We start from the raw sequence: 25,821 nt of genomic DNA, 5'->3' as shown, positions 1-25,821 counted from the left end.
CTTCATCAGATGCATCCTAAAAAAAAAAAAAAATAGGAAGAAGGGCTCTTTCGAAGACGGGGATTACTTCCAAAAGAACCACGCCTACGCTGCTTTTCTTCTTTCGAAAGAATTTGCAAATGAGGTGCCAGTTATGTAAATCTGTGCGTCATTTGCAGTTGCGATTTCCTTCGTTTGCATGACGCTTTCGAGAGAGGAATGCTAGGGGAGACGGAGCTCTCATGTCTTGATTACCACAACATCTTTCTCTCAGGCCTTGATAAACGCACCCTTGCCTTGCTCATTTCCCTTCTGAAGGCAGTTGGAAAGATCAGCTTCCGAGGCCATCATTGTGAACATCTCATCCCTCTCTTGTATCATTGGCTTTCCCCTTTCCGGGACGGCCAACAGGTTCAGAAGGCTCCCAGGCAAGGTGCGGGGGGACACAACCCCAGGCCCCCAGAAGATGTGGGGCCTCAGATGCAAGGGATGGAGCTAGGAGCAGCCAGTCCTTAGCACCACCTGGACCACGGCGCTGATCCCGCCCCCAGTGTCAGAGCCACGCAGAGTGGTGCTCCAGCAATCATTGAAAGGGCCCAGGGATCTGGCCACCACCACTCTGTTGGTAGCAGCAACGGGCATCAGGCTTTGAATCATTGGGCTCCTTGGCAACTGCCCCCTGTGCCCTCCACCCCCATCAGCAGGCCCTGCCCTTTTCTATCACAACAAAAGTAAGCTACCTGTCTTTTTTCAGCTCTCATTTCTCCTTCACCGTGAAGACATTGACTTCTGCCACCCATTAGCCCATGATGTCAGCTTCCCTCACTTACTTGCTAAATTTCCAAGCACCCTCCTGCTTTCCCCCATGCTGCTCCTTACGATGGTGAGGCATTCCCCTTAAATATCCCCAAGGCCGCCTCATTACATCCCTTCAAATCTTCCTTCTGTTCCTGTGCCTAGCCCATAAAAACCATGTCAACAACAGGGTCACAGATGTGCTGAGACCACTGCCTGGCACGCTGACCAATAATGTTTCATTGTTTCCTTGTACTCCCCCCCCATCCATCTGTCTGGTATCTCTTGTCTTCGGGGCTCTCTTTTTGTTCTTGTTTGAACAGCGTCTGGAACATGAGTAGGTCTCCTAGGCTCTATCATCATTGCTATGAGCTAGCCTGTCAGACTCTGGCCCCAAGTACTTTGCAAACTACTGCAATGAATTTAGCCTCTACTCCTTAGCAGGCTGTTACATGTCATCCCTTCATTTTTCAGTTGGAGAAATGGGAACAGAATTAAAGGATTTCCTTAGGATCACACAGGGAGGCCATTTCAGACCTAGATTTACAGCTCAATCTAAGTCCTTTAGAGTTGCAGGGAAGAGTTTGTATCTGCAACTCAGTTTTAGGCCCATTTCTAGAAGTCCGAGTCAAGATTTTCACACTCGGCTGCCTATCATGGAGCTCCCAAGGCTGTGATTTTCAAAAGATCAGCTGGAATTAAGGTGCCCAGATCTTACAGAAAGGCAATAGGAACCAGGCACCCAACTCTACTGGTCACCTTTTAAAATCCCAGCCTAAAATCTTTTCTAATGAGCTGGTTAATCTGATTTTCCTCTGGTTTCAATCAGTGCTGCAGAGTGCTCAGCATTTTGAAAATACCATCCTTAAATAAATAGGCACATTTTAAATGGAACCTAAAAGAGTTAGGTACCAAAAATTCCAAATAAGTGCCTAAATATGGATTTGGGAGCCTAATTTTAAGGAGCCAAGTTTGAAAATCTTAATCTAGCTGTTCCTATTCCTAGCTGTTCCTATCTTGTGCTTTAACTACGAGCCTGTGTTATCTTGTGCTTAATTATTTAAACTAACACTGAAGGCTATCAGAAATAGTTAATGAATGTGAATGTTATTTCCATGGGAAGACTTGACTCACCATTTATCATTAATGAAGACTGGGACTGGCCCAAACTGAATATAAAAAAGCAATCTGACACAGCCGAATCTACAAACCATATTGCATTTTGTGCTGATAATGTTGGGAGAGCAGATTAACTGATTTCTGTGGTGGCAGTAATAACACACATTGCATCATAAGGGAGCTACATTCTGTCACTATTAAATTAGATGTAACACAAAGAGGAAGCTTGTATTCTTTTGTTAGGTTTTAATTTCTAGTTAGCACTATACTGCATAGGATGACATAACAGTCGAGTCAGAAAGCCACAGACCTACCATTGAAACAATGTCAACAGAATTGTGTTGATCAGGAACACAATCACCATTTGAGAGAAACTGTTTATTTGCACTTTGCTCTTCAGCCAAATAGAAATCTAAAGCAAAATAATGCATAATCTAAAATAATGGCTTACCTGAGCACAGACTGAAGCCTCAAGCCACAATGAAATGAGATCACAGGGGTACAAGAAAGCTGCTCAGAGTCCCATCAGGCAGCAAAAAAGCTACACTGGAAATCCTTTGCTTTGTATGCCAATTTAGAAGAGGCTGGAGGCAAGCTATAGTGTGTGTAGTAATGCAGCTTGTCCTAGGCTTGCAGCAGGGAGAATAGCCCGTTCTCTTGAGCTGCAGGCAGTCTCGACAAAGTAGCTCAGAATGCCAGGGCAGCAGGAATTCTCCTGTATCCCACCCCCTCTCATGTGGCAGCTGCTACCGCAGCCCCTACCTTGAAAGTCACTGGATTGCTAAAGAACTTCATGCACCTTTCAAAGGGCTTAGCTGCAGAAATCCTCTGGGGACTGACAGGAGGCCTCTGGCTGTGATGTCAGAGTGAAGAAGGCCAGTGAACTTCTCTTGCTTAACCGCTTCCCTGCTGTAGGATAAATGTATCTGCTCCTGCTAGGAGCAGACATATGGGTAGCAGAGGTGTCGTAGATGCGGGATTCTGTTCATATGGGCTACATACAGGGGTTTTGAGCACAGAGGGAGTACTAGACAGTGACACATGAGGGTGGACTGCTGGGTACTGCATGTGCACCCCAACCACTTTTCTGCCAGAAACAGGGTTTCACACTCGTGTTTTTCATTTGTAGTGCTACCTCCAGGTACTGTATTCTTCATCCCTCCTCACAGGTCTATTGATTGTTTTTTATGCCTCACAGATGTGGTGTCCGCTGCCCCCCCACCAACTGATATTCTGGATACAGGATTTTGTTGCTTGTCCTCCTCGAGTGCATTTCTCAGTTGCACTTAATATATGGGATTATTTTAATCTTACATCATATTCATGGGGGAAGAGAGAGCTCAGTGGTTAGACCATTGGCCTTGTAAAACCAGGGCTATGAGTTCAGTCCTTTAAGGGGCCTTTCAAGGGTTTGTGGTGGGTTAGATTTACAAAAAAAGAAAAAACAATCTGTCAGGAATGCAAAGGCTTGTTTTGAGGAGTGAGAAACAGTGATAATCCCAACTATGTAGAGTTTTTATATTCCCCTGAAATGTTTTTTAGATTCCTCTGCTATATGGATACATATTCCCACCTGAAGCATGTTTTTTCTTAATTCCCAATGATATACAGGTTTATTCCCTTTCACATAGGGGATTTGAAATGTGTAGCTCCTGATATACGGGATATTTCACTGGGGCTGTAGTAACAAAACAAATAGTCTGTAGTCTATCAAAACAAAAAGTCTGTAGTCTGTAGACTATCAAAACAAAAAGCAGTCAAGTAGCACTTTAAAGACTAGCAAAATAATTTATTAGGTGAGCTTTCGTGGGACGGACCCACTTCATCAGACCATAGCCAGACCAGAACAGACTCAATATTTGTGTCTACATTAGAGAGTTTTGTTGACAGAAGGGGCCTTCCGTTGACAGAGTCTCAACCGATTGCAATCTGTCGACATAGTACTGTTGACTGAAGTGCAATGTGGACATGTGTGTAGACAGAGAGGACTTCTGGTTGCCAGGCAGCTCTCTTTGCAGAGCTGCCATTCTGCTTTCTGGCACCAGAGGACAGTGCAATGTGGCAGTGCTCTGTCGACAGCACAAGTTGTGTATAGATGCAACCTGAGGTTCCGTCGCGATTTCCCTGTCGACAGTAACCTCTGTCGATATATACTTCTACTGTAGACACACCCTGAGATGTTAAAATATAATTTTTACCACATCTACAACAGGTTAGTATAGAGGTGGGCAAAGATTTTGGCCTGAAGGCCACATCTAAGTATGGACATTGTAGGGCAGGCTATGAATGCTTATGAAATAGAGGGCTGGGGTATAGGAGGAGGTGAGGGCTCCAGATGGGAGTGGGGGCTCTGGACTGGTGCCAGAAATGAGTTCAGAGTGCGGGCGGGAACACTGGGTTGGAATGTGGAAGGAAGTGAGGACTCAGGCTGAAGGTGTGGACCCAGCGATGAGGAATTTAGGGTGCAGGAGGTGGTTCTGTGCTGGGTACAAGGGGGAATCAGGGCTGGGGCAGGGAATTGAGGTGTGAGGCGAACACCCCTGTGAAAAGGGAAACACAGATAAATAAGCACTATGTATGCAGAAAAACCAAAAAGCTGCACAGAGCTAGCAGTAAAACAGAGAAGAGCCTAAAACCAGAAGCCCCAGAGAACACAGTAGGGGTTGTCCAGGCTGCAACACGGTGCAGGGTAGGAAGGTCAGGGACACGGAAGTTAAAGCACCAGACCACCTTCCAGCACATGAAAAGGCAGAGGTAGGAATCTGTAGTCTAGTAAAAAGCAGACATGGTTATGTCTGAACCAGTCTTTCCCTGGATATAACTGAATGAATTAAATAAATCATGGAGATAGCTATGAAGTTACTGACTGTGTCTGTAAGAGCCTAACTCATTAGGAACCTGGGAACTCTTCTGAACAAAGCAGAAAGCTTTGACAACGAACCAACCAAGCACAAAAGTCACCTCAGGGCTGTGTAAAAAGTGAAAAGGAAGCTGTTAGGAAGAAGGCTTCAGTTCGGTTTGCGTTCAGTCACTTCTGCCAGATTGGATTTGAGATTGGTCCCTGGCGCACACATCAGTGGCCTTTCCAAGAGTCCTCAGCATTCTCACATGGAAAGAACTGTGTAGCGTGCACGCACGCATGCACACACGCACACACACACATCAGGTAGCTTTGGGGTATAACAAAACCCTGCAGACCCTGTTGGAGTTAACCACATGCAGGAGATGCACAGACCCTGCCATCCTGTGGAGAGTTAGAGACATAACATCAGCATATTTGTGGGAGCCATGGTACAAATCAGATGTGCTGTGGGCTGTCAGCCTCTCTAGGAATAAGGCTGTGTGTGGCATTTGTTTTTTCAATAGATTCATTGATTAGAAGGCCCAAAAGGACCAATTATGTGAACTTCTGTGTAACACAGGCCACTGAATTTCACAGTGCCTAAGTTCCTGACATAGCATATAATGAGATATAGGCACCTGAGTATGGGATTCAGAAAAGCCAGCATGCTAGGTAACGCCCCCCAGCTAGCCTCCCCAATGGGAGAGCACACACACCTCTTGGCTTGGCATAAACCCTGTCTTCCATCTCTGAGACTGCCTGGCTTTCAGTGCCTTATCCAGATGTGAACCCTCTTGGCGTTACACGCCTATGCAATTCCAGCAAGAAGCTGAGGTGGGACAGGGAAGGATCTCCCCCGCTCATCACTTTTAACCCTCTAGGTAGGGAGGCATGGAATATGGGACCCCATCACTGCAAGTACTCCACTGTCTGAGAAGGAGTTGAACAAGAATGTATCATTGCTCTGATGCTAGCCACCAAGCCATGGGACATTCTGAAGCAGAGACCCCTCTGTCCAGAGGTGGGGTGATTGGTTTGGATTGGGCCACATGCCCCATCCGCTGGGTCGGAGATGGTTGGAATGATCTCCCTCTGCCCCTGGTCCTACCGCCTGTCCCACCCTTGCTTTGCTTCTGCCCCACCTCTTTCCCCACCTTGCCAACCCAGGGGACCAGTGCGGCCAGAGGGCCAGCGCTGGCAGCAGAAGTCTGCACCCTTCCCTGCATTCACCAGCAGCTGGGGCGGGGGGCAGAGAGGGGTTGGAGGGGAGCACAGCAAGACAGCCCCAGCTTATGCTTCCCTCTGGCCATGCTGCACCTCTTCTAGGGCATGCTAAGGTGGTCCCACCCTCCTCCAGAATGGCATGACCAGAGAGCAGAATGGACTGGGCCTCCTTGCTCTGCTTTCCCTGCAGGTGAGTGGGGTAGGAGGGAGCCATGGACTCTTGCTGCCTGCGTTGGCCCACCAGCCATGCTAGGAGTTCATCTTCCAAACTACCTAAGCACCACACCTACGGCTTGCTGCTTCTGAGTCAATGGGAACACTGTGAAGAACCAGAACTATACTAGCTAGCAAAGATCTGACCTTGCTGGTTTCTAACACATCTTCCCAAATAAAATGTAAAACTTCACGGAACTCATTTGTCTGGAATCCAACTCTAACTGATAAATCTAACAAATAACCAGGATCCATGGTAAAGTCTTCCAGTTCTGACAAGTCATCGTGCTCCATCTAAGCCAGAGTCCCAGGGTTCAGACACTGGGGCGGGTGGGAGGGTACAGACCTAAACAATGCCCATGGGAGCTCTATTTTAAACACTTCTGTGTCACCCCTCTCTCTTACCCAGGCAGCGTGGCCAGAGGCTACCTGAGAGAGTGATGTGATGTGATCCTGTGCCCCTCCTTTCCCTTCACAGTGCACGAGGCGCACATGACTTCTTGTGCACGCACCTGTGTTGCTCTTGTGCCTCCATCTCTCCTGCTGAAGCAGTCCACGGTGGCAGGCTTATTAAAGAGTCCATCATAAGGCGGGAGGTGGGGGGAGAAAGAGAGCGCGAGTACAAACACCTGAATGACTTTATAGTGTGCATTGATGTGGGACACCCAGAGTCCACTTCCCCTGCTCCAGTAACATTTTTTTTTTATTTCTTTAATTAATCTCATGTTCAGAAAGAGAGAGGCTGAGAACACCTGTGCTAGACAGTCCTGAGGCAAACTACAGTGGAGACAGAGTGCATGTGTGGGATACACAGACACTGTTATCTACAATACTGAGCACAGGTGCAGACGCCTGTGGTGGAGCACCCATAAGGACACGCATCTTGAAGAACCTTCAGTACTGCACAAAGCGAGTAACTTCCTCTTTGCAACCATTTCTGATGTTTATGCTGCTTACATGTAGTCACTTAAAATCTCTCTTTGTACTTAATAATCTGGTTTAATGTTTTGTCTGAACCTTGTGTATTTGGGGAATTCCACCTGGGGAAACACGTATAAGACACATTTTGGGGAAACACTGGGACTAGGAGCTCCTGGGGGCGGGGTGTTCCCCTGTAGTGGAATTTGGGCCAGTGAAAGCCTAAGTGTGATTGGCTGGTACACGTTCACGTAGCCAGGAGTGACTCACATGTTAGTCACTATAGGGGCTCATTTGCATACTTAGCTTAAACCAATTCTTGACCTTCTCCCCCACTTCTACCCCTCTACTCTCTGATTTGCTCACCTGGATCTTTTTTTTCTGATTTGTCCTCCTTGATTACTGTTTTTGGTTCTCTGTGCCTTAAATAGTGAGTCTGTTATGGTATGGCTATGGTCTGAAGAAGTAGGTCTGTCCCACGAAAGCTCACCTAATAAATTATTTTGCTAGTCTGTAAAGTGGTACTTAACTGATTTTTGTTCTGATAGTCTATAGATTAGCACGGCTCCCTCTCTGTTACTATGTTAGAACCTGTTTGGGAGCAGTCCAGGAGTGCAAGAAACAGTAGCAAAGCAGGGTAAAGGCCACCCCACGCTAGAGGGCAGAAATGACACAGCTACTCACTAGTCTAGATTGTACCTTGGGCACGTCACATGGGACTGTTGCTGGGGTCAGTGCTGGGACCAGGGTTGGTAAGAATTTTGCCGTTAACCTCAGCAGGAGTGGGTCATAAGTGACTCGTACAGGGTCACACACTGCATGTCGGGCAGAGCTGGGGAAGGCTCCCAGGACTCCCAACTCCTGTTGCAGTGCCTTAACTACAAGATCATCCTTTTCTTAAATTCAGACCAAAGGCAATTAAAATATCCCACCTGGAAATCTAACACGTTGGCTGATATTTATTTATGATAGAAATGCATTTACATGCCAGATTTGTGTATACAAATCCAAACATATCTTGATCTAGTTGTTCTTCTGGTTGAAGTCCAAACATTCTGGACAGCTGAGGTCCAAAGGTTTATGTCTGTAATGGCGGGAAGGGAAGGATTGGGACTAATTTAGTTCTTGCCCTTCTTGCCTTTTCCCTTCTTCTTTCTTTTTGACTTTAACAGTGACCTGACCAAGTAGCCCTTCCAGAAGGCCTGAATGTGGGTGGCAGCATGGACCATGATAGCAAGTTCCCTCTCAGCTCGTTCCTTCTTCTCTTGGGATAGCCTCCTCTCCTCCTTGATCTGGGAATACTCTTGTTTGAGCACAGCATATTTCTCCTTCAACTCAGCTAGCTGGGCCTTTTCTTCAGTATAGACAGCATCAACTTCCTCATACTCAGTCTGGTAGGAGAGCAAACACCAGAGTTATCAAAGACATTCATAGCATCACTGTGTGCTTACTATTGGCATCTTTCCAGAAGGATCTCAAAAAGCCATACAGACCTGACATGTACAGGGATCATTTCATTCATTACAAATCTGTGCAGGGCATCTCTTGGGATGGAACTTTCAAAGAGGTCTAAAAGAAGGTGCCTAACTCCAGTGGGAGCTGTGTGCCCAATTCCTTTAGGCATCTTTAAAAACTGCAATCATGGTTCTAATTGTTACCATATATTGCCTTGCAAGACCAGGCCAGAATTCTTGCAACTTCTTAAGCAACTATGTATCTATGGCATAAAACACTATCAGCTGGATGTTGGTGATTATTGTCATTATAACCCATCTCTAGGGAAAAAAAATAAGCAGTAGGGAAATAACATGCTTGCAAGTTAAGATAAGGGGAACCAGTATCATTCAACAGTATGTCAGCTCTACCAAGCCCTGTTTATCAATTTCTGCCTCTGCATTCACGACGACGGCTTCATGGACAGCCAGAGCCAGCAGGACTCGGTGCCACAAGCCAGCATGCTCTGAGCTCATTGTTGATTTTAACTCTGTTATTACATGGTTGACAAGACAGGGATCTGCCAATCAGCAACAACTTTCCAGGTCCCCATCCACTCAGATGCCAGAAATTTGAGGAATTCGTGGATTCTAGGAGGGGCTAGATGGTGTGAATGTGATTCAAGGACTATTAAGCCTAACGTGGAAGCTAGACAATGATGTGTTTGTTGTCACACTCCATGCTCCCAACTTCCATCCACGCAGTGAGGAAACAATCATGCAATGCAGAGCCCCATGCAGCTCTCAGGATAGGAAGCCACTTTCAGCCAGGATAGGATTTAGCAGATGACATGACATTTCTCAACAATGCCTAGACAGCAGAAAGCAGCTGAATATAAAAGCTGGGCAAAAATGGTTATGTGCCTGACAGTAACTGTGGCTCTTCTTTTAAATGGCTTGTCTAGTTAGGTTGCATATGCCTCCTTCAGTCAGAGCCACATGAACAAACGCTCTTAAAGAAGAACCAACTGTCTTGACTAAGGAGGGTACCTGTTTCTCTCCCATGTCAGTATCATATTTCTGGATCCAATTCTCAATTTCCATCTCCACTTTGTACTTCTTCTAAAATAAATGACACGGGGAAAAAATAACATATACAAGCAGTGGAATATAGAAATATAGCACGCAGTATGCTGATTTGAAAGGAGCTGTAGGTTTGAATCCAAGCAGCTAGTACACTTGAGTGTGATGCCTGCCCCGTTGGAAAGTCCAAGATGTCCTCTTCTCCAACTCTGGGCCTTTTATGGAGAGCAGATGGAATTTGGGGTGTGTTTGGTCTACATCAGGTGGATGGGATTCAGTTGCAGCACAGCAACACTATTCTGATTATGACGACGGGTGCAGTTAAATTAAGTATTTTAGACAGCTGGAAAATGGGCTAAAAATTACATGACCTCACCATGTGGTGGAATCCTAAAAAGCTATTGATAGTTTCCCTCAAGCTGATGATACCTGCATTCTATAGAAGAACTCAGATTTTAAGGCCAGAAGATCCTCTAGTCTCACCTCCTCTATATTACAGGGCAGAAAATTTCATCTGGCTCAGCATTCCCCTTAACTGTTAAGAGATCCAGTTGCATATTTGGCTACATCTCTTCTGCATGGATGGTATAAGAGCCAGGTTTTCAGCAGGCCCCAGTGACCAGCTCCTGGCTTTAAGTGAGGTGGATTGGACTAGGACAATTCCCAGGTGTTCACAGATGAATTCCTCAATCCAATTAAACCATTGGGTCACTGGAGAATAGAGCATGTGGAATGGGAAAGGCTTTAATCTTAGGCAACTACTCATGGCAGCACTGGGGGGTATGCACTGTCCCCCTATCCTTCCACCAAAATTTTAATTGCTAATGGAGTGCCCCCCACATATCCCTCCCTCCCCCTCTGGGTGTCCCCTCCCTACAGGTATCAGTTGCCTGTGGTGTTAGTGGTGAGGGCTTGTGTTCTCTTTCTTCCCCTTCTCTACCAGCATGTATATTGAGCTGAGCAGCTTTCAACAGAAAGCAGGGAATTTACCTGCCACTTGAATCTGAGCTGGAGGACAAAGCAGGCTTAACAATGGGTGGAGCTGCTTGGATTTCATACTGCTTTGTAAACTTTCATTCCATACCTGAGCAGCATTCCTACAGCAATGTTCCCTCTGATTTTTTCCATAAATGGGTGAAATAAATTTCATTATGAGCACTGAGAAACATGCAGATGCCCACTACCAATAGAAAAACATGATGCCCACTGTGAGTGGCTGTGGGCACTCTGTTAAACAGCTGGGTGGCACCTGAATCTCTGTTGGACGGCACCTGAATCTCTGCTGGACAGCCACCCAAGCACTTGGCTACCTGGGAACACTGCCCGACAGATAAAGCCTCGTTCTACCTTGGACTGTATAATGTTTGGAAACAGCTAGAGGAGATATATAGTATAAACATCCTTTAAGTAGATGTGTTTTGCCTTCAAATTGGTCTCTGCTCATTGGGACTGAGCACTGATTACAAAAGAAACGGTGAAGTTTTATTTAACACTATAGACTTTTCCTACACAGTTCTGTCACTCTCAGCAGGAACCACTACCACAAGAGTCATGTTGCGAGGCCTTGGAGACGTTGTCGATTAGGAGGGGCAGTCATGGTTGTTTGCATAGCATGTAGTTAAGTGGAAAGCGAGGATGCTGTCTGACCCTATTTTCTCTGATGGTCTTCCCTTGTTTCTCAAAATAAGTTTGCTTCCCTTGCACTTTGCACTATACGGTGCTGTATATTGAATGTGTTTTCAGGGAAAGGCTGGCACCCAGCATGTACATGGTGGGTAGAGCTCTACCTACAAATTAGCCCCTTGCTGATGGGTTGCTCTGAGGCTGCTTTTCAGTGAAATCAGGGCATGTTAGATCACAGCTAACAGGTCTCCTTGCTTCTCTAGAACTCCCCTCCCTACATACCTTTCTGAGAGCCAGCTCTGACTCTCGATTTTCTGTGACGAGAACACTGAGCTGTGCTCTTAGCTGCTGTATATCTTGCTGTATCTTGGCACATTTTGCCTGGGAAATTCGCAGTTCCCCTTTTTGGAGTTTCTCTGCCTCCTGCTTGGTGCGTTGGATATAGTTTTCAGAAAACTTCTCCAGATGAAGTAAGCGGCTTTTGAGATCCTTTATTGTAGCATTCTTTTTCATAATCTAAACCCAGGAAAAAAAGGCACCATAAGGAACGACAGGGTAGCTCAAAGAGTTTGCAGACCAAACGTACAAGAGAATTAAGGTACAAAGACACCAGAGTCCTACATATCCTAAGCGGTGGTGTGGGCAAACATGGCTACTGCTTCTCATGGAGGTGGGTTTATTATGTTAATGGGAGAGCTCTCTGTGGTTGGCATAGTGCTCTTCCCTTATTTTCACTACAGCTGCATCACTGTTGTGCTGCCAGCATAGAAAAAACCCGAGTGCTTTGAAAACCCCACTCTCGCTGACTCCTCTGTTAATAGTTTGGCAGAAAGGCGAAGAAGTGAACGGGCAGCACTGGTTAATGCTGGTTGTACAGCACAGTGAAGATGCCACCTCTGCTACGCATACTGGACCTGATCCAAAGCCCATGGAAGTCAATGGAAAGACTCTTACTGAATTCAGTGAGGTTGGGATCAAGCTTATTGTGCCTGTTCTGTGGCCAGACTGGGCCCGATCCTAGTGGCTGTCTAGATCGCGGTACAAGAAGTTGGGGGGCAGGACCCCTTGGAGGGTGTGTGTGAAATTCTGTAAGGGACAATGCAGCATGATCAGCTGCTGGGTCTCAGGCTCTTACAGCTATTTAAAAATGTTGAAATATGTTACAGTTTTTATGTATGTGTATTCTTCGTAAGTAGAGTTTTTATATTCTACATACTTATTTTCTTATGTGTGTCAAAAGTGGTTTCTTTCATACGAACATAACTGAAATTTCTGTTGGTTTGGATTACATCAGACAGGTTGGGGGGCCTCTGCTAACTGCAGAGACAAAAAGTGGGGCCCAGTGTAAAAAGTGGGCTCACCTCCGGTCTAGACAGACGAAAACCAAATCTAGATAAGTGAAATGTATTTCCTTGCTAGCTACGGAGTAAACTGCTAAACTGTACTTAAAAAAAAAATCATGAATGTCTTGAATTACCTTCTCTACCTGACCTGAGCTTCAAAGTTAGAACTCACCCTCTGCCACCTCAGTTCCTCTGGAGATACCCAAGTGCAAAAAGAGGATGATTATCTTGCCTGACCCACTGCCTTGCTCGGAACACTTTCATTCAATTGGACCATTTCCAGTGGACGAGGGGGCTTCTGCAGAGGCCCAGCAAAGTTAATGCACCTCTAAATGAATGCAGGATCTTCCCATATGGATCTGATTGTAGGATCATAGTTTTAAATTGTAAAAGAAACACAACTAAGTGCTGCTGCTAATAGAGCCCTATAAAATCATCACAGAAATGTACCAGTGCAAGTCCAAAAGCTGCTCAGCCATCATTCGCTGCAATGATGATGAAAAATCTGACCTCTGCTTACTCCACAAATACAATTCTCATTCCAGATGAGTGGATGTGTAGACTTTTGCAAAGATGTATTAACAGACTACACTGGATGTCAAATCATAACACTGGATTAGTAAATTACACTGCATCTTAACTATCTTGATTAGTAATTTTGGTCTACTTAGAAACTACAACAGCACTGTTATTTTCACTGTACTCTTATTTTAAATTCCTTTCCTGAGCAATCAGAATCTTGAATGCTGCATTCTGAACATCATGATAAATGGCTCAATTGCTCAATGTTCTTCCTCAGAGATTGTTTGTTTACCTTATATTTGGAAAGTGAAAGCAGAAAGAGAAGTTCTGTGTGAGGGTGTGTATGTGAGAGAGCATGTGAGAGTTGTCACCACTAACTGGAGACAGGTCTACACCAGAAAAAAGTTTGACCCAAGATATGCAACTCCAGCTACGAAAATTGAGTAGCAGGTATCAATGTAGTTTTAGGCTGAATTTCTGGCGCAGTCCCACTGCAGGAGGTCAATGCAAGAAACTCTCCTGTCAGCTTCCCTTATTCCTTGTGGTGCAAGGGGGCAATCTCAGGGTTCAATTTAGTGCATTTCTACTAGGCATTCTAAATCGAACCCCAGAAGATCAATCATAGCACTGTGGATCTTCCCCTTAGTGGAGGCAAGCTCTGGAATGCAGTAAAGAACATTTAGATTGTAGTTTTCAATAGTCGCTTTGAAAGTCTTTTGGGCAGAAAGGAGTGATTTGGAAACTGCTCCCAGCATGAAAAGAGATTTATATGTGTGTGTGTGTACGTGGGTATATGCACACACGTACACACACAATACACACATACACACATTGTATGCACTCGCGCTCAATTCTAGAATCATCACTGGGGGCTTTTGTATTGACACACAGCAATACTAGGCTGAAATGATCATGGTTAAGTGCAGTAGGGTGGATATTGGGGTTTATCACAGCTCCAAAGCACATAATAAAATCAAATATGTACTATTTCTAATTCAAAATATGTTTTAAGAAATATTTCAGTGACTTCCACTTTGAGAGGCAATAGATTATATTTTAGTTTACTGGCCTTTCCTTCAGTGATCTAGCCTCTGGTCTCAAATGTTTAGTCTCACCACTACTGTACCTCATCGTCTCGAATCTGGATTGCCGTGGCAAGTTCTGCCTCTAAAGCTGCAATGGTTTCTGTGTTTTTCTTATCCCGGAGGGAGATTTCTTCCATGAAATGGATTTTTTCTTGTTCTTCTAAGGGACTAGTTAGGAGTTTCTCAAACAAGAAGCCCCGCAATGCTGAAAGGTTTTTGATAAACATTTCAGAAGATAAATCCCTAGCAGAAGCCTCATCTCCCATGGCTTGAGAAGCTAGAGGGTCAGCCTGAAACAGTCTTAGTATATTTCTGATAGAGCTTTTTACAATTTGCTGATGCAACTGAAGATGGTGGATTTGTTCCTCAGTTCCTACAAGGTCCCCTCTTCCATCTTCCTGTTTCAGAAGACCTTCTCTTTGAAGCTGGGCAAGTAAAGCTTCCATATTGTTTGAAAGCTGCTTGTGGTGCCTAAGGGCATCCATGACCTCAGATCCCAGTGTAGTGCTTAAGTCATCCAGAAATTCAGTAATGTGAGAGATCACATTGATCAGTTCTATCTTAAAGACGGTCTCATCCAAAACAGATATGATCCTCTTGGTCTCAACAGTGGTAAGTTTTGAACGACCTGGATCCAAGAGCTTTAATGGGCTTGGTTTGGTCATTGACTTTTTTGGAGTCTGACTGTGTCCCACAGTGGAACTGCCGCTTGCATCAGTGGCTTCATATGGCAACTGGAGTATGGTAACCACCTCTGATGCCATGTTCTCGTTCAAAAACTTCCGAGTTTGCTAAGGTGAAAGAGAGCAAAAATCTTCTATGAGGACACAGTCACAGAAGACATCTTAATCAAAGAACATTCAGGTGCTTTGCTGCATTCTCTTCTTTCACAAAATTTACTTTCAACAAGTCTGATTTCAGCATTAGCAACAAAATAAAATTTCAAAAAAATTGAGAATATAAAATTATACTGGGGCTGTGTCTAAGTTCAGAAGCACATTCACTTATTAGAACCCTCCCCGCTCCTCCCATTGGAGGTGAAACTATGGCTATGTCTACACTATACAGTCTTCCAAAAGAACTTCTTTCAAAAGAGTACATCCACACGCAAAAAAGTGGATCAAAACAGTGATCTGCTCTTCTGAAAGACAGCATCCACACAGCCCCTCCTCTTTCGAAAGAACGGGCCAGGGATCGAAAAATCAGGCTCCATGAGAACTGCTCTTTCGAGAAAGGGGCCCGTGGAGCTTCCACACATTTTCTTTCGAACAAAGGCGCTGTTCCTGAAACTAGAAAGGAAGAGCCCTTTCAAAAGGTGAGCCGCATTCTTTCTTTTTACTTTCAAAAGAACGCTTCTTGGGTGTAGACGCTCCACTGGATCTTTCGAAAGAACTGGCTAGGGTAGACGTGGCCCCAGCGTTTACCCTCCAGTGGTGCAGAGAGAGGGATGAGCTGTTTTGTCCCCCCTGCCGAAAGGTGGGCGGACACTCCCCAGTCAGCGCGGAGAAGGGACTGGGAGGTTGGCTCTTCAGGTCAGGTTGGAAGCTCCCTGGCGTCTCTGACGATGGACTGAACAGGGGCTGGGCTTCCAGAGCACATGGCCGCGTCCGTAGGGATGGATGTGGGGGCGGCCCTGGTCCTTCTGGGTAGGAGGTGCTGTCTAGGACGCCCGGGGTGGGGGTGGGAGGTCAGGTTGCGCCCCTGGACTTCCCAGTCTCTGGTTGGGGAAGGGCTATAAAAGGGCGAAGGGGACATGGGAACGGGCTCCCGATCTCTCTCGGCAAGGAGCAGGGGGAAAAGATGCTCGGGGGCTCCGGTTGGGGGCGGGACCCCTATTTCCGGGAGGTTTCCCAACGCTTCACACGCTCACATCAAAGCCACTACCGCCCTTCCACTCCGCTTGCAGCGTGTCCCTGCTGCTAGGCTACCCACCTCTAACCTTTGATCCCAACCACCACAGGCGTGGATAGGTCCTGACTGCTTTGCCTTCCTTCCCGGTAGCCAATCGCCGCTCTCGTTTGCCGAATGTAGTCCCGCCCCTTCCTGCACAGGTAGAAGGCGGGCCTCCAGCGAGTCTGAACCTTCTGACCAATCAGAACCGTTATCTTTCACGTCTATTTTGATGGGCGAGATGATCATCCAATGGGAGGACAAAAGGAAGGGAACTCGGAGCCCCTCCCGAAGGGCGGGGCAAAGAAGGGGTCATTGGTATTATCAGAAGGCAGTCTGGAGAGCGGCAGCCAATAGGCTGTGTCGGTGGGCGGGCCTTGGCTCTGAGTCGGCGGCTGCCTGAGGTGAGTTGTCGCCGCAGTGGCAGTGGCAGCGGCAGCGGCGGCGGCGGGGGGTGGCGGGTTCGGGTCTGCTGCCGGCAGCCGGCCACGGAGGCTTGCGTGGGGGTGGGCCCCGGCGCAGCGGCGGCAGAAGTCCACGAGCAAAGCGTGTCGGAGTGTATCGGGGCGCGGGGGCGTCTCGCGCGGCGCTGGGGAGTAGCTGGGGCGGGTGCGGAGTCATCCTGGTGGCGGGGGTGCCCAGCTCCTCCCCCGGGCAAAGCGCGAAGCCGCCGCCGCTCCCCCGCCTCGCTACCTCGAGCAGGCTGCGCGGGGCTGCTCCCCCGTGGGGGGCGGGGCCGCGCGTGTGGGTGCTCTCCGTTACTGCTGCTGCCCGGCCCGGCCCGGCCCGGCCTTCCCTGTGACTTGCCCCCCCCGCCAGCCCACGCCTCCGCCTCAGCACCGGAAACAACCCGTAGGAACGTCTACACTGCAGGGAAGATCGACCCTGCTGCCCTCAGTCTTCCGGAGTTGGCGTTCGAGCACTTCCTCGTGTAGACGTAGCCCTAGTAGGGATGCGCTAAATTGAACTTACAGGGGCTTGTATGGGCGTCGGTGCACCTGTCCCCCATTGGGAGTAAGGGATGTTGACAGGAGCGCACTGTCCAGTTGACCTCCCTGGGTGGGGATGGCCCAGAAACCAGAATTAAGGTGTGTCGATTCTTGCTATGTTGTAAACATAGTTAGATTCGTGTACAGTAATTAGACTTTCTGCTGTAGTGTGGACCTGCCTGTACACAAATAGAGGGCAGGCATCATTAGCTAGCACAGTCTCGGTTTGCCTTAGGAACTCAGAAATCCGCAATGTTTAAAAGTTCTGTTTTCATAAGTGTTCATGCTGGTTGGGCTGCTGGCTTTCCCCCTTTTCCGGCCTCCTGAGAGTCAGGAGTTTGGAAGGGGAAGAACAGAATAGTTTTGAATTGGATTTGAAGCCATGTGTGATAGTGACACTTGTTTGTTCTTTCTTAATAATAAAAACGGAGGAATTTACTTAGAACTATTTTTCTTTTTGTCTAAATTTAAATCATGAGTATTGTGGGCGAGGTTAAGTACCTCAAGTTAGATCAAGTTGGCTGGCTGTAAATAAATGCTGCTAGTGAATTTACTCTTCTGTACCACTCTTTTCAGACAACTTGGTAGATTATTTTTTGTACTGAGACCACCTGGAAATGGGTGTGTCTTCCTATATATTTTTAAGTCTAGAAGATGCACCTGATTGATGGACGACTTCCTGAGGAATATTTTTGACCAAGTGTTTTTGAAAGGTGGACTGCAAAAGACGTTATTTAAAGTTCTTGGAAGAGGAGACTGAAAGAAAATATAATGGCTGTAAACGTGGATGATGATGATCCTCTTATTCTCACTTTGGATGAAAGTGGAGGCCACCCCTCACATCACACTCCTCTGAGTGAGGAGCTGGATCCAGAGGACCTGCCTAATGAAAGTAAGACTACTTTATTTTTTGGAAGGCATAGTTTATTTTCAGTCATCTGCCTGAATTGTAATCCAAGGGTTATTTCTATCCACAACAGTTGCAGTAAATTCCTCTTGCTGAAATCTAAAATCTTATTTGAAAAACAGCAACAACAACAAAACCCACCTTCACTCACAGTATTAGGAATAGCCTCAAAAAGCCTATTAGGAAACTTTTTGTTATTCACTCAAAACTCTCATAACTTTAGTGAACATTTTGAGTGGCGAAGTAGTAGATGCTTTGGTCCTTTATGAGAATTTGTGTGTCATACAACCATTAGTTCTTTCAGGTAATATATTGGAACCTTTTTGCCCCTAAATCGAAGTTTTTGTTTCCATGTCTTTGCTCCAGAGCCATGCCTTTTCTTGACACTCACATAATGTGCCATACCACTGGACCAGGCTGACACACAGTAGTCGCACTCATGTCATTTGATGTTTTACTAGGAATATAAAGTCCTCTGTATGTATCTACTGTTTTTATTTTTTGTGTGTCTGGTTCTAGTCAAGAAATGGATACTTCTTGATACAATAAGGAACCTAAATAAAGGATTTAGGAAGCATCTAATCTTAATTTTTATTCACGAGTGGAGTAGATGTTTATCTCTCTTCCAGTTAGTCATGGTTATTTGGCAGCTTAATTGGTTCATGACAGGAAGAAAAAAAGAAAACTCTGTCATCCCTGTGTATTTAATTTTTTGCCGGTTTCCTATTCCTACATGCTTAATCATAATAAACAACTTTTTTCCTAAAATTTTGTAATGTCACCAAATTTATCTTAACAACCACTTCCATTAAACAAGTAAGTACAATGTCTGAATTCCACTTGAGTCCCAGAGGCTGGATAAATCTGAAGATGCCTCTGCTATTACATGTTGCAGTTCAGATAAAGAGATTAATCAGACTAAGAGTATGCCTACACTATTCTGGGGATTGATGCTGCAGTGATCGATCCACTGGCCGTTGATTTATCGCATCTGCACAGAAGTGATAAATCAGTCTCCCAGAATTCTCCCATCAACATGGGTACTCCACCAAAATGAGAAGAGTAGCCGGCACCTATAGGACAGTGGTCCCCGTTGACCTCACCATGTGGAAGATGCTATGGTAAGCTGTGCTTTTTTTGTGTAAAAAGAGCCAGTACTCAGCTGGCTCCACACCTCAGGGCTGCTGGGTGCACCCTGGGTGGGGTTCCTGTGGCTGGGATTGCCAGCGGGGCTCCGTGCCCCAGCCAGCTCCCTGCTGTGGGGATGATGGGGGGTCCTGCCACCCAGCTAGGGATCTCAGCTACTCAGATAGCAGAGCTGAAGTCAATTGATGGTGCTGCACAATGTAGACAAGGCCTAAATAATTTTACTTACAGCTGGGGGGTGGGGGTGGTCCTCATTTATTAGATGTAACACATTTTGAACACAGGCTTGCAGTCTCATCTGCTCATTTAATTTCCTCCTCCTTTACTATTGTGAACTAGAACAACCTGTTGTTGAATGCATTTTCAGATTTCTACTTTGGCTAAGATGCTTGAATTATCCTGCTCCATTCCTGCTCTGCACAGGTTTGTCAGTCTTAAATTGACTTCCCTGGTTATTGCTTTTATATAGAGAAGAAGGGGTAGTTTTTGTTTTTGTTTTTTTAAAAAGAGGAAATAACACTGACTCTGCCTGTTGGCTTGTTTGGAGCTCTTCATGAGACAAACTGTTTTTTAAAATCTTCTCACAGAAGAAAGTATGGGTCTGTGAGTCTTAGTTTAAAACCGGTACAACTGGGAGAAAAAATTGAGAACAAGCATTTTATTAAAGACATGTAAATACACCACATTTAATTACCCACATTTAATTTAACACTGAAAAGAGGGAAGCACTTCAGTGAGGAAGAGTAACATCAAGGGACTAATTACATTGTACTGAAGTATCATGTTTTCCAGGGCAGGCACTATCTCTTCTCTGCAAAGATCCTAATAGATGCAGGAGTGTGGTTATCTTGGAATGCAAATAGCACTCTGAACAGAAAGTTTGTGTGGCTTGATAGTAGGTTCTTCAAAACTGCAGGGGCTGAAGGAGACTGAGAGACGAAGAGAAATGCTGTCATCATCTGGGTCTATTGCTTAAAAAAAAAAGTTGTTGCTTTTCTGTAGTGCATCTTATTTTAGGATCTCAAAGTGTTGAATAAACCCCCTTTGAACTTCACAACTTCTTTGTGAATTAAATTAATGTTACCTTTATTTTACTGGTGGGACTTTTAGTTCTTGCTTTAAAAACTAGGCTGGTGCTCATAAGAAAGGTGTTGTTTCTGCTTCTGCCACTGGCCTGGTAGGTGAAAATGGGCAGGTCATTTCACTTCTCTGTGCCTTGGTTTCCCAGTCTGTTAAATGGGGATAATGATATTGTTCTCCTTTGCTAAGTGTTCTGGGGTCTGCTGATGGAAAAGATTTATGAGTTTGATATTTTGTTTTTTTTTTTTAAATGTTCTTCCATCCTGTCTGAAAGTCTGAGGGATATCTTTGTTTTTATTACAAAAGCCATATGTAAAGCCTGGGAGATATGGGACAGCATCTCTGTTGAGCTGCTGGAAATTATAGGTAATAAAATTATTCTCAGACATTTATCTCCGCATTAGTTCTGGTACAAGATGTACCTTTGCCTTCTATATGGAAGTTCCTGTTGCAATAACTAGCAATGGACATTCAGTGCATTGAGAGTAGGGCATACAGGTTGAATGTTGTATAGGAAATAATACTTTACTATTTTACTGCAGTACTTCTTTGGTAGTTGGTCTTTGGCAAGTGGAAAAAGTTGGTTTGAACAAGAATACTGTTTGCTACTGATGCAAAAAAGGATTCTACCAGAAATGTCAGCTTCCAGTATAGGTTGTGAATGAAACTTCCTGTTTTCAGACAATTGTAATTTTTGCAAAAGCACTCATACTCTTGCTAAGCCTCCCCAGACTTGGCCTCCACTTAAAGTTGAAGCAGAGGAAATATTTAGAAAGTGTGAGTGATTCTGTTCATCTGTAATGAGTGGAAAATGGAGAGCTCACTTCTAAATATGTCATGGGCCACCCTGCAACTTATGGCATTAAGGCCTTCAAAGGAGGAAGTGACAGAAGCATGACTGTGCACTTCATGGTGACGTTATCACCTTTCTGCTTGAAAAATTATGAATCTGAAGCTCCTGAGTTACAGGAAGATCTGTTGCTCCACTTTGAGTGTTCATCACAAGCCTCAAAGTATTGGATAAAGTGATATGCTTCCATCAGAACCTGTGAATAAAGGATTTCTTTTTATCAAGGACTGTCAAGTCTTGATATCTGAAAAATTCCATCAAGCAACTAGGAGAATATAATGAGGCTTTCAGTGAAGTTGTCAGGTACGCATTTGGCTGATGTTCCAAGATTCACATAGTTCTGAAGGGCTTTGAGGAGTAAGGGCAATAAACCAGTTCATTTTGAACAGTCTCTTTGCTTACCCACTTGTAGGCAGGTGCTCAAACCACTGGGCCAGAATCTAATCAAGGAATAGAAGACCTTGTTTGGCTGAAAATTTGCGAGCAATATATGATATCCATTTGCTGACTCCTATAATCCATATAAAGCTTAAACACATTTCTTTGTATAAATTCTGGTTCAAGAACATATTTGTACCATCAGTGAAAGGAAAAGGGCCTGCCCCTCAGACTTAACAGAGATACTGTTGCTGGAATGATTTAAGAAAACCTATCGGGAAAACAAAGGTCTCAATTCTCTGAATAACAGTGAGAGATTTAGAAGGTGAGGTTGCAGATGTAGCACACAGATTATAAGGAAATTGATGACAGTGACTAAAGTAATGGGGGAAAAAATGTGAGGGCAGACAAGGTGCTTGCATTTGACCAGATAATTCCTTGGATCTTTGACAACAGAGCCTTAAAAAACATCGTAGATTGTGAGGTCAATTTCCTACGTAGCATGCAGTGTTATTTTCCAGCAGTATGCCTTCCTGTCCCACTGATTGGCTTTTAAATAGTTCTAGTACCTACCTTACGATGACACAGGGAGGTGTAATTAGTGTTTTATAGGGTTTTTTCTTTTGTTTTGTGGTGTGGCAGTACTTTTGTTTAGTTATATTCATTTAAGAGTGGGATTTTTCAAAAGCACATAATGGCTGTTTGCTGTGTAATTCCCATCATTGATTTTGAATAGCAGGTACCAAACTGGTGAAAATCTCCTCTTAAATTCACAGCTATATAGTCTGAACTTCTACTGGTGTTTTTGTAATATATGTCTAACCCGAATAAATTATTGTAGAACTTTTATCGAAAAGAGTAGGTTGCCCCGAAGGAAAATTGTTTCCAGGATGGCTTTAAGACCGTGTTTCTCAGCCTTAGGGTTGTGATCAGTGTTCCCTGTAAGCTGAGCATTTGGGTGGCTGCCCAGAAGAAATTCAGGTGCTGCCAGCTAATTAGCAGAGTCCCCCACAGCTGGCAGCATGTGTTTCTGTTGGTTGTGCAGAGTGACGCAAGCTTTAGTATACATAACAAAATTTATGCTGTTCATAGATGGAAAAAATTAGAAGGAACACTGGTTGCAATCATTAAGGGAGGTCACAGGATGGGCTTAAGGGGCTTACAGACAGGGCTGGCTTAAGACTGTAGGAAGCAAGGCAAAAGTCAGGGGGCCGACAAATTCAATTTACATGTTCCAGCCCTCAGCAGTGGGACTGAAGCTGTAGGCTGAGCTAACGGTAGGTGCAAGGAAGGTGGGGGTCACTTTTTTTTTTTTTTTTTTTTAAAGTACAGGTTGAACCTCTCGAGTCTAGTGCCCTCGGAGCCTGCCTGGTGCCAAACCAGAGAATTTGCCAAACCATGGGAAGTCAGTACAATAGTGAATGGGTCAGTCTATGTTTATTTCACTGAGGCAAATAAAAAGAACAGCGTGTGCAGTGTTGATGCAGTACTGTATCAGTTTGACAGTACTGATATACCCTATATAAGCCTTGATGAGGCGTAGGTTTGTCAGCTGTCTTTGTAACAAAGGGTTTGTGTTGTTACACAATTTTAATATATTGTCACAAGGAAATAAGTAGATAAAGAATAAAAAACACCCGTATGCTTAGCAGCATTACGAACACTTCCACTGCTTGCTGACCTCTTAGAAGACATTTAGGAATAATTTAGAGTTATGTGACAGCACAGCACACTGTGAGCCAGGACTGGTGGCTGTAAACAAAGTTTATGGGGCCATCGGAAACTTGGCCACACCTAGGATAGGCGGACATCCAGCTAACTAAAATCATGCCAGACCATGGATGCTGTTGAACTAGAGAGTGCCTGACTAGAGAGGTTGAACCTGTAAGGGGGGCTGCCAGCGCAGGAAGGTAAGATACTGTTTTAAGAGATGGAAATTACAACAAAATAAATAAGCACATGAAAAATCAGAGTACTGATTGATTTCTCTCTCAGCACAGTTCCCCTCTCTCTACGATTATTGGTGCAGTGTGCCCCATAAACTAAGATGAAGGCTGAAATGTTGCTTTCTAACTTGTATTCCATTCAGGAGCTGCTGTGTGGCCTCTGATAACGGAGAATGCACTGTTGTGTGCTGTACTCCTAGCATATTACCCACTTGTATCTCTAGTGAGATAGCAGTGCTTTGGTTTTGGTTTAGGAATTATGCATACTTGCTGTAGTAAGAGAGAATAAAAGCATTGATTTTTAAACATGTACCCTCTCAAATTTACTGAGATATCCACACATTTGAAAGGCATTTGTGGCAAAAGAATTTTGATGTATGACCACAGTGAATGGTAGCTATAGAAGAGTAAGTCTGAACTAAACTAAGAACTGTGAAGGATTGTCTTGCAGTTAGCATGAACTCATTGTGCCTGCCTTGGTTTTTCAGGTTGGGGATGGGGGTAGATCTACATTAATGTACATATTGTACTTTTCACAGTAGAGCACTGTTGAAAAAGAATAGCTGCACTGTTGAATATAATATAACTTTCCTAAGTGATTGACCTATCTGACCCAATGGGATTTCAAAAGCGGGGGGTGGGAAACAACCCTACACGTGCATCTTACATTTGGGCAAAACAAGATAACTTCACAGTGAATACAAAGGGTTCAGGTATTCTAAAGTAAAACTCTCTTCTTTTCACTACTCTACACCTTAGTATATCATAGATATCATAAAATAGTAGGACTGGAAGGGACCTTGAGAGGCCATCGAGTCCAGCCCCCTGCCCTCATGGCAGGACCAAGTACTGTCTAAACCATGGGTGTCCAACCTTTTGGCTTGCCTGGGCTGCATTGAGTGAAGAGGAATTGTCTTGGGCCGCATATAAAATATATAATATAGTTAATGTGTATAAATCACATAATAATGTTAAAAGTTTATGATCTTGTGGGGCTGCATTACTAGCTGTCCAGGGCCGCATGTGGCCCGTGGGTTGGACACACCTGGTCTAAACCATCCCTGATAGACATCTGTCTAACCTGTTCTTAAATATCTCCAGCAATGGAGATTCCACAACCTCCCTTGGCAATTTATTCCACTGTTTGACCACTATGACAGTTAGGAACTTTTTCCTAATGTCCAGCCTAAACCTCCCTTGCTGCAGTCCGTTGCCTCTTGTTCTATTCTCAGAGGCCAAGAAGAACAAGTTTTCTCCCTCCTCCTTATGACACCCTTTTAGATGGCAGTTTTCAGGTATCATGTCCCCCTCCAATCTTCTCTTTTCCAAACTAAACAAACCCAATTCTTTCAGCCTTTCTTCATAGGTCATGTTTTCTAGACCTTTAATCATTCTTGTCACTCTTTTCTGGATCCTCTCTAATTTCTCCACATCTTTCTTGAACTGTGGTACCCAGAACTGGACACAATACTCCAGCTGAGGCCTAACCAGCGCAGAGTAGAGCAGAAGAATGACTTCTCATGTCTTGTTCACAACACACCTGTTAGTGCATCTCAGAGTTATGTTTGCTTTTTTTGCAACAGCATCACACTGTTGACTCATATTTAGCTTGTGGTCCACTATAACCCCTAGATCCCTTTCTGCTGTAGCCATTCCTAGACAGTCTCTCCCCATTCTGTATGTGTGAAACTGATTGTTCCTTCCCAAGTGGAGCACTTTGCATTTGTCCTTATTAAACTTCATCCTATTTACCTCAGACCATTTCTCCAATTTATCCAGATCATTTTGAATTATGACCCTGTCTTCCAAAGTAGTTGCAACCCCTCCCAGTTAGGTGTCATCTGCAAACTTAATAAGCTTACTTTCTATGCCAGTATCTAAATTGTTGATGAAGATATTGAATAGAACCGGTCCCAAAACAGACCCCTGTGGAACCTCACTTGTTATACTTTCTCAGCAGGATTGAGAACCATTAAGAACTACTCTCTGAGTATGGTTGTCCATCTAGTTATGCACCCACCTAATAGTAGCCTCATGTACATTAAACATGTACGGTAGACCTCGATTTACATGATTTTGACTTACATGTTTCTTGCAATAACATGACTCAAAATTGTTAGTGGCAGAAAGCTGACAGCTCTGCTGTGCTGGTCGGTTTCCCGGCTCCTGGGAGTTGTTGGGAGCCAGGAACAAGGCAGCAGCCTTGCTCTCTGCTCCCTACCATTTCAAAACTGACCAGCGCAGCAACTCCCAGCTCCTGCAAGCTCATGGGAGCAGGGAGCCAGGCACAGCCAGAACTGGGGGACAAAGATAGCAGGTCCCTTTCCCATCCCAGACCAAATTATGCAAAATTTGATTTAAGCATGGTTGCCGAGGAACGCAACCTGCGCGCAAGTTGGGATCTGCTCTATCCAGTTTTATACACACCCAGTATAAGTCTTTAAGGTGTGACAAAT

At 44.8% G+C, this 25,821-nt stretch overlaps 2 protein-coding genes across 5 annotated transcripts in view; one reads left to right on the top strand and one right to left on the bottom strand.

Annotated features, from left to right (window-relative positions):
- Nucleotides 1-8,029: 8,029 nt before the first annotated feature.
- Nucleotides 8,030-16,124, bottom strand: DRC10 (dynein regulatory complex subunit 10). 2 transcript variants are annotated; one of them, XM_075012740.1, is made up of 5 exons: nt 16,112-16,124; nt 14,221-14,970; nt 11,512-11,745; nt 9,574-9,645; nt 8,030-8,481 (listed from the first exon to the last, which is right to left on the bottom strand). In XM_075012740.1, exons 2-5 carry the CDS (start codon nt 14,941-14,943, stop codon nt 8,209-8,211), a joined length of 1,302 nt encoding a protein of 433 aa, XP_074868841.1. In that variant the 5' UTR covers nt 14,944-14,970; nt 16,112-16,124; the 3' UTR covers nt 8,030-8,208. The 2 variants fall into 2 exon arrangements, with proteins under 2 accessions (XP_074868841.1, XP_074868840.1); XM_075012739.1 differs by lacking the exon at nt 16,112-16,124 and adding an exon at nt 16,050-16,089.
- Nucleotides 16,125-16,454: 330 nt separating this feature from the next.
- Nucleotides 16,455-25,821, top strand: part of TPCN1 (two pore segment channel 1) — a 58,277-nt gene continuing 48,910 nt past the window's right edge. For 2 of the 3 annotated variants that reach the window (XM_075012898.1, XM_075012901.1), the window contains exons 1-2: nt 16,609-17,157; nt 17,635-17,950. In XM_075012898.1, coding sequence (XP_074868999.1) covers nt 17,830-17,950 — 121 coding nt within the window. In that variant the 5' untranslated portion in view covers nt 16,609-17,157; nt 17,635-17,829. Of the gene's footprint in view, nt 16,474-16,608; nt 17,158-17,634; nt 17,951-25,821 lie in introns of those variants that run through there. The other variant, XM_075012899.1, reaches the window with a different exon arrangement.

Source organism: Carettochelys insculpta, chromosome 18, assembly GCF_033958435.1.
Source record: "Carettochelys insculpta isolate YL-2023 chromosome 18, ASM3395843v1, whole genome shotgun sequence".
Lineage (NCBI taxonomy): Eukaryota > Metazoa > Chordata > Testudines > Carettochelyidae > Carettochelys > Carettochelys insculpta.
This window is presented reverse-complemented; position numbering and strand designations above follow the sequence as displayed.

Bases quoted from the DNA above. Each gene is read 5' to 3' on its own strand.
- DRC10 (XM_075012740.1), bottom strand. From the start codon at position 14,943: ATGGCATCAGAGGTGGTTACCATACTCCAGTTGCCATATGAAGCCACT. The intron at 11,746-14,220 runs GTACAGTAGTGG...TCCTGGGTTTAG, and splicing joins TCCAGATTCGAGACGATGAG to ATTATGAAAAAGAATGCTAC. The intron at 9,646-11,511 runs GTATGTAGGGAG...CATTTATTTTAG, and splicing joins CAGAGCTGGCTCTCAGAAAG to AAGAAGTACAAAGTGGAGAT.